Below are 8,961 nucleotides of genomic sequence, written 5' to 3' on the forward strand. Positions count from 1 at the left end.
CAATTTCTATTTCTTTCAGAATATGAAAACAAAATAACCAGGTGGCACTCACCCCACTGTTTTTCTAGGGCTGCCTAGCCACATAGACATGCATATAGTTAATTTGTGCCTAACTTGTCGAAAAAATTTTCTCTGAGCTTCAGTCACTATGCAGTTTCAAAGTGCCTGCTACATTGCCACATGTCAGCTAGCTTGTACCTGTAGCCTTACAAAAATTCAAGTCTAAATTGAGTGGTGTAGGATTTATTCAGAGATGCCTGAACTCTTCTTCAGCCTCCTGGAGAATTCAGCAAATATTAGTCACAGTGGACACCACGACTGTTTATTTGATGTAATGCTGACGCTGATCTCATTCCCCTATGTTATCTAATGTTATAGTCACCAATTAACCAATTGGAGAACCAATTACAGAGATAGGCAGTGTGCTTTCAGTCTCATTATCCTCAAAAGGCTGAAACCATTTTAAAATTTCAAGTCATGAGACACTGAGAGCGCACTGAGAGTAAGATTCAGAGTCCTTTTACTGAAGATTAACCATTGAACATCCAGGCACATAACAAGGTGGGGCAGATATTAAGAAAAAAGTGTGAGCCTAATTTTAGGATAGGGTTTAGAACACCGTATGTACAGAGTGGAAGAACAGAAATTCCAATCACTGCAATGTATATTTTACACTGGACAAGTGTTGACCAAAAAGATCCAACTAACAAACCAACCAACAAAAAACCAAGCAAATAAACTACGAAATCCAAATCCAAAACAAGTAACCAAAACAAAGAAACTGAACCAACCAAACAAAAAACTAAACAAATCACTACTTTATTGCTTTTTGGATTATTTTTTTGACCCATAAGAGCCTTGGGAACTGCCCGTCAGAGAATGTCCTCACAGAGCTGCATGTCTATTAGTGCCAGTGCCCAGCCAGGTATGGTAGTAAGGCAAAGGACTAGAAGGCATTGGGACCACCCTGCAGCAGAAGAGTGCTTTTAAGCCAAATGAAAGTGACTGTGCAACAACAGTCTCTAGTTTCTTTCTTTACTTTGTATATAGAATTTATGCGGTTATGATATCTACCTTCACACTTGCACTAATAACTCCTTTAAGGATAACTCCTACTTTTAGTGACACAACTTCTTAATTAGTTGAACTGGATCTGTTCATTAGCTTACAGAGTTTTAACACAACTACTGAGAGTTGTTTCCCATGCCATTCCTTTAAAGCACAGTCTCTCAACATAATTTTCTCTGTTAGTACAGTGCCGTGTGGCTATTAGCTTCAGACTTATTGAATATGTTTTTAAGTATGAGCTATCTATAAGGTGTATATATATGGCATTCTGCAAATCTTATGCTTATTTTGTCTATCACCTGCATTATTCTTAAGCTCCCTGTGTCCTCTAGTGTCTACCTATCAGAATTGCATAAACTGCCAGACAAATACTTCTTTCCATATTTTTTCTCAAAACATTAAAAAAAATAATTAGCTTTCCATCCTATAAATTTTATCCTGTATTTATTCTTATCCCTTTTCTACTAGATTTTATATTTAAAAGTGATATTTTATAGTTATTCCTGGTAACCATCAGCAGTATATGTGGCCACATTTGAAGCAGCTCTCTCTCTCCCCTCAGAGCCCATGCTCTGTGGTATATCTTTATGAGACTAGACGACCACGATGGCAAAAGGAAAGAGCATGCTCTCTCACCGGGGGAATATTGGCTTTATTCTGGAGTCCTGCCCTGCCAGCTGGAGCTCTTTCCCAGTGGCTTGCCGGTGCCTGAGAGAGAGCGAGCCCCATCTTCCCGGGGCATTTTCCCTGGAGGGCCAGGACCAGAGGAAGGGACAAGCCACTATCTAATCAGGGATAAGGTGGGAGTGGAACAGAGTTGGGTTACATTCCAGTGTGGGGATGGGCGCAGACGAGCAGGGACAAATCACTTGATACAGTTAAAGGGGAGCAGGGAAAAAACATTACAAACCCGATATATCAAAATATAAACCAAATTAATGCATTACAACAGGACTCTGTTTAGGCTAGCATGAGAGAAACCACTTCAGAAGAAAGTGAGAGATTCTGATGTTACAGTATGATTTCCATGTTTGCAACAAGCAGAGAATGTGGGATGACGTCTACTTGCTCTCTTTCCCTGTTAGAGTTGTAAACTTGTACAAGCTCTGTTTTGCGAGAACAGTGCATACAGCTCTCGCTGTGTATGCTTCTGTTCATCGGTTTGCACTATGCAAAGCCCATGTGAGTTTTTCACTTGTTCTAGCAAGCAAACATGCTCCTGCAGCATTGCTCTACTACTTTCAGTGCTTCCTGAGACTCTGATGCTAGGGTGTCTGCTGTCCATGTTTGCAGCAAGCAGAGCATATGGCTTGCTCTCTGCTTGCTCTCTTTCCATGGTAGAAGCTGTAAAGTTGTACAAGCTCTGCTTTGCGAGAACAGTGCACACAGCTCTCGCTGTGTCTGCTTCTGATCATCGGTTTGCACTGTGCACAGCATATGTGAGTTTTTCACTTGTTCTAGCAAGCAAACATGCTCCTGCCGCAGCTGTCCTGCTACTTTCAGGACTTGCTGAGATCCTGAAGATACAGTGTGTCTTCTACGCCTGCAGCAAGCAGAGCATAGGGGCTGAGGTCTATTTGATCTCTATTTCTTTTAAAGCTGTAAAGATGTACAAGTTCTGTTTTGCAGCGAGAACAGTGCTCACAATGCTCGCTGTGTATGCTTATGAACGTCATTTTGCTCTGTGTGCACACCATATTTTTTTTGCTTGTTCCATCACGGAAACGTGATCCTTCAGCAGCTTTAATGCTACTTTCAGTGCTTCCTGAGATTCTGATGATAGGGTGTGTTTTCCATGTTTGCAGCAAGCAGAGCATGTGGGTTGATGACTGTCGGGGGCTTACCCCAACATTGAGGTGGTTTCAGGGTCCTTGCTCCCCTGCACAGCTCCGAGCCGAGCCGAAGGAAGAGACGGAGTTCTCAGGTTTAGATTTCTCAAGGTTGCATACTTCGTTTATTGTTTCTTATCTTACAATTTTCTCGGAGTCCGACAAGATGTTCGCAGCTGCATGGATTCCTCACGTCTCCCCCCGAGCTGGGCTGTCCTTATCTTTTATACTAATTACTACGTATTTCTTATTTACTATTTCTTACCAATGTCTATCACTATTACTAAAAAGGTCATCTTTACTTTGACCCAATCCTCACTAACTACTTTGTGCCACGTCAATGCAGCAATGGAGTGAGGAAGAAGAAGGAGAAGGAGAAGGAGACAACGCCCCAGATTCTCCATCTTGTCCCCATTCACTTCAATGCTAGAAACTTAAAACTATTATTTTCTCATTCTGTGATAAGCTAAACTACTATTTCTCACATTCTTGTGGCATGTAAACCTTCTCTCAGTGTAGGAAGTTTTTCCCATGGACAGAAATCAAAGCCAGTGTCTCTCTGAGCTCTGGGCTGGGGTCCCAGACCCCCCTGCCCAGGTCCCTGACCCTCCAGGGCAACCAAAGGAATGCCCTGGACTCCAACATCTCCCCCTCCTGTTTGAACCAAAAACACCTCCTTGGCCACCTTGTCCATGGCTTGCCGTATACATAGAAACAAGCACGGCAAAATCATGAGAAGGATTACAAGCCCTACTAAAATATATATAACTATCTTCAAAATTTCCTTCCACAATGGTGAAAGGTCAAACAAATTGAACAAACCATCCATCCATGACCCAGTTACCTCTCCAAGTTTGTTGACACTCTCCTTCAATTGCCTGATGTTTTCATGAATGGATTTGGAATGATCCGACAAATTCATGCAGCACATTCCCTCAAATTCCTCACACCCATGCCCGTGGGTCAGCAAAAGATAATCAATCGCTGCCCTGTTTTGGAGACTTGCTCGTCTTACACTATCAATGTCTAACAACATGTCACTCAGTGCAAGAGAGACAGCTCGGGCATGTTTGCTCAACCAACAACCCACGTGATCCAATTGTGTCAAGGCTGCTCCTGACGCTGCCTGTGGTGAAAAAATTGCAACTGCAATTCTCTGAGCCTTGCTCCATGTGTGAACATCATCATCACAATTTGGATCATACATTTGAACCGATCTTTTCCCTCTCTGTTTTAGTTTTCTCATCAGTGTCATGTCGGGTGTTAGCAATGAAAGCATTCCAATGCTGCAAGGACCACCTGTCGCATTTGCAGGAATTGCGGGCCAAATTTTGTCCCCACAAATGAAAAAATTTCCCCTCGGCAACTGAGCTGGAACATGATTGGATGGTTTCTTCAGCATCTTAGTGTAATTACACCAAGATGATGAATTTCTGTAAAAACTGAGGTTTGGGGTGACGTCTACAGTTCTATTTTTTGTCACTCCAGAAAGGCCAAATTTCACACAGAATTGCATTTGGACCGATCCAAGAATTTCCAGTTCCTGAGGTTCAAAAGGAGCCGCAGGAAGGAATTTCGTCCAAACATCCCATTGGCCCACTGGATCTACAATGGACTTTGAAATCTTTGGAGGGATGTTTTGTGGAATCGGCCATTTGCTCACTGGCAACCCCACTAAACAAGTTGAAAAAGGTTTCCCTGGTCTTGAGTGTGTCAGGCAGATGGTGTCCAAACCTGATGCATTGGCTAGAGTTTCCCAAACATTCTCTTTTGGTTGAGCCACGGGCAAAACTGCCGCATTGCTCAAGGCGACCAAGGAGAGAATGAGGCACAAGGATAATTCTTTCATTTTCAATGCCCTCTTTTCCCTGGGAATCCCTAGAAATGCAACACCACCCAAGTCCCCAAGAAAACAAGTCCCAAAGTCTCTTTTGCACGTAGAACGAAAGGATGTCTGCTGTCTTGACACCGGCTCACGTCTGCGTGCCCACTTCTCTTCCTCTGGTCTTGGGGTCTGTCTCTGCTTGCGTCTGGACTCGGTACGGTTTCACGTGCTTCGCCGCCAGCCCAACTGCTGTGAAAACACAAGCAAATCCCTTGCCCCAAGTTATTAATTTGAATGGCCCTTGTACTATTCTTATATCTGATTTCCACTCCCCTGTGATGTCATCCTGCCATGTACTTACTGATTTGTGAGTTTTTCCAGAGCCATTGGTAAATATTGTTATTGCATCCAATGGCACCTCACTTATTTTTGGCTTTTCTCTGAAACTTAATTTTGCTTTCAACAGCTTGTGGCTTGGGAAATGAATAGTACAAACACCTGGGTAATCTAACAATGCAATCTGCAAGTCCTCTGATTTCTGCAATGCCCAATCAAAATAATCTTTTTTCAAAGGCAGGTAAATTGTTTTAAAGTCTTTGCCTGCCATTGTTTGCAGCCTGGTCCTAGCTTTGATGATGATCTGAGCTATCATTTCCAGACTTGAGAGGATCGTCCTCGGAGACCTGTAAGATAAAAAAATCCACTCCAAAATCAACAATGGGTCTTTTTGTGATGAATCCCACTGAAAAATCAACCCATATAACTGAATTTTTTCCCCCAACACTGCAAGAAAGAAAGGTAAAGATGTTACAAAACGATGTGCCTGTCTCTGCTGGAGGGCTCCAGCAATTTTCTCAAGGGCTTCCCGAGCCTCAGGAGTGAGGCTCCTGTGGGATTTGATGTTACTGTCCCCTTTCAAAAGATTGAACAACGGCGCAAGTTCATCATTTGTGATCCCCAAGATGGATCTCATCCAGTTGATCTCTCCCAAAAGTTGTTGCAAATCCTGTAAGTTGTTAACTTCTGTTCTAATTTCAATTTTCTGTGGTTTCACTGTTTGTTCAGTGATTTTCCATCCTAGGTATTTCCAAGGTGCAATTTCCTGGATTTTTGAAGTGGAAATTTCCAAACCTGCATTTTGCACCTCTGTGATCACACAGTCATGAGCCCTCTGCAATTCCTGTTGTGTTGGGGCAGCAATGAGCAGATCATCCATGTAATGAATGATTTTTGCTCCTGGATGTTTCTCTCGAGCTGGACACAGTGCCCGTGCAACAAACCATTGGCAGATGGTTGGAGAGTTCTTGAGACCTTGAGGAAGAACAACCCAATGGTATCTCTGCAGAGGCTCCTCCCTGTTGATGCTTGGGATGGAAAAGGCAAATCGAGGAGCATCATCTGGATGAAGTGGGATGCTGAAAAAACAATCTTTGAGATCAATGATCACCAGCGGCCAATCTCTCGGAATCATTGAGAGAGATGGAAGCCCCAGCTGAAGTGGTCCCATTTCCTCAATGACCTCATTGATTTTTCTGAGATCATGAAGCAATCTCCATGAGCCAGGGGCTTTCTTGCGAACGACAAAAACTGGGGAATTCCAGGGACTGTTTGTCGGTACAATGTGTCCCTTTTCCAATTGTTCCCTGACCAAGTTTTTGAGAGCACTCAATTTTTTCCTCTCAAGGGGCCACTGATCCACCCAGACAGGATTGTCTGTTTTCCAGGTCAGTTTCAAAGTGGTGAGTGCCACAGTGACCCCCACTAAAAATCCACTTCCAACCTCACGCCCCATTGCACTAAAATGTCCCTTCCCCATACTGTGATGGGTCTTTGCACAACAAATGGGCGAATGATTGCAGTCTTACCTCCTGGCCTCGAGACAACAATCGCATCTTCACTCTGCAGACACAAGGTGTTCCCCCCTATGCCTGAAAGAGGACTCAAGGGAGCAATTAAATTCCAACTCTTGGGCCAAAAAAGATACGAAATTACTGTGACGTCCGCCCCCGTGTCAAGCATCCCTTTGACTGCGATTGTTTTGTCCCCCTGGGTCAATTCACAGACGAGAATTGGTCTGTCTCGGCCTATGTGTTTCACCCAGGAGGCATGAACCTCCATGTGCTCACCTGAAGGAGGATCTTGTTCCCGGAGCACTGGCAAGACTTGTTCTGCAGCATGGGGTGGCAATGCAATTGCCCTGGCAATTGAGGTGTTCGGGGGAATGATCAATGGTGGCTGATGAGGCTTCGCTAAAACTGTCAACTCATCATTGCGATCTGCTGAAATGACAGAAGGGTAAATAACAAGTCCCAAAACACTGCTTCTGTCCTTACCTATAATTAGAAAGTCCTGCCTCTTCCACGAGGATCCAGTGACACCAGTGGGTATCACTGCATAATTGTCATCCAAAAAACATATCACTTTGGAAGTTGCCAAATCGCATTGCGCCCCGGGTGGTAATAACTCTGGATCGCTGGGGATCCTACAAATTGTCCTGCTGAGGGCGTCAGAATGCTGTTCCCCGATGATTGTCCCCCTTGCGGAGCTTGCTCTTGAGTCATCGCCATCACTTGTGTCGTCGCGCGTTGACGATCCGCGCTCCTCCTGGAGTTTCCCGACTGAGTTCCTCCACTTGCATTGTTCCTCGCAGGACGACGCTTCCTTCCCCCGCATGCCGAACAACGATCTGATGAATCTGCATTGTTTGTAATTTGTGGGCAGTCCTTCTTGAAATGCCCTGGTTTGCCACACTTGTAACACTGTCTTTGTTGAAAATTTGCAAATGCTTCTTTGACAGCTTTTTCCACTTGATCTCCTAAAATTGTTGCAACGTGCTGTGGTGTCCCCACCTTGCTGCATGCCTCTAGAATTTCTGCCATGGTGGGTTGGCCTGGCATTGCACTGATGACTCGCTTGCATTCTGGATTGGCATTTGCAAATGCAAGACACCGGATCATATGTGACTTCACTCCCTCATCAATGACTTGCCTGTCCACTGCTTGTGTGAGACGATCAATGAATGAAGCGAAGGGTTCTGAAGGACCTTGCTTTACATCTGTAAAAAGACTTTCTGTGACTCCTGCTGGCGGAATCTGCACCATTGCCTTTCTGGCTGCATCTTTGATGTCTGTCAGAACATCTCAAGGAAGAAAACTGGCTTGACGAACTGCACTGTCAAGTGGTGGATCACCGGCCATTTGTGCCACTGTGAAACCTGCATTCGCTCCACCTTGGTATTTGATTCTGTAATCATTTAAAATTTTTCTCCATTTTGCTTCCCAGAGAATGAATTGTGAGTCGCTTAGGATCATGGTTGCAAGAGATCGGATGTCAAATGGTGTTAAATCATAAATATTAAATGTCCCTTTCAAAAGTTGTTTGAAGTATGGAGACCCCAATCCATTATCACGAACGGCTTTCATCAGATCCCTGACGACTTCACGATCCAATCTCTCCCATTTTGGGTTTGCATCATGTGCATCATATGTCACTGGCATAGCTATGCCTTTTGGATCCATTGAAAGTGAATCCCCTTTCAATGCAAATTTCTTTATTTCTGTCCAGTCTGTTGGATCAAATTTTGGCTTGGCAGAGGCCTGTGCAGTGCCTGCCTCTGAAATTGTTTCCTTTGTTTTTGCTTTCTCTGCTGCTTCTTCTTTCTCAGGACCCACTTGTTTTGGAGGCTTCACTTCCTCGGGTTTTGTTTCTTTTTCTGTTTCTTTTTCTTTCTCTTTTTCTGTTTCTTTTTCTTTTTCTTTCTCTTTTTCTTTTTCTTTCACTCGCTGAACAGGAATCAGAGCTTGCTGAGCATCCTCAAATTTTTTTGAAACTTCCTTCCCTGGAAGAAAAATCTGAGAGAAGGAAGATGTGGGATCATGGCGAAATGCTGTTTCAGTGAACCTTCTAAAAAATTTGTTCATAAAGTCCTCAGATAATAAAAATGACGACGCTTGTCGTGCAAACTCAAGTGCCTTTATTCTCCTGGCAGGAATCCCTTCTGATGCTGTGATTCTGATTATATCTTCATCTGTGATTGACATCTCATGGTCCTCATCAATAACATCATCATCCTTCACCACTGGCAAAGGTTCTCTTGGCTTCTGTTTGAATCGCTGTTCTGAAGAAGTTGATTTTTTGTATGAAATTGGAAAAAAACGATGCAATGTGGGCACATCCTCCCATACCGATCCTTCGGTGGATGCAACTGATGATCTCCGTGCTCGCTGCCTCTCTGCCCTG

At 43.8% G+C, this 8,961-nt stretch overlaps 1 protein-coding gene across 1 annotated transcript; it reads right to left on the reverse strand.

The window, feature by feature from the left end:
* Nucleotides 1–5,370: 5,370 nt before the first annotated feature.
* LOC120752081 (uncharacterized) lies at nt 5,371–7,764 on the reverse strand. The gene is made up of 3 exons (XM_040062739.1): nt 6,849–7,764; nt 6,588–6,650; nt 5,371–5,405 (listed from the first exon to the last, which is right to left on the reverse strand). The coding sequence occupies exons 1-3, from the start codon at nt 7,639–7,641 to the stop codon at nt 5,371–5,373; spliced, it is 891 nt and encodes a 296-aa protein (XP_039918673.1). The 5' UTR covers nt 7,642–7,764.
* Nucleotides 7,765–8,961: the final 1,197 nt, after the last annotated feature.

Source organism: Hirundo rustica, chromosome 4 (assembly GCF_015227805.2).
Source record: "Hirundo rustica isolate bHirRus1 chromosome 4, bHirRus1.pri.v3, whole genome shotgun sequence".
NCBI classification, from domain to species: domain Eukaryota; kingdom Metazoa; phylum Chordata; class Aves; order Passeriformes; family Hirundinidae; genus Hirundo; species Hirundo rustica.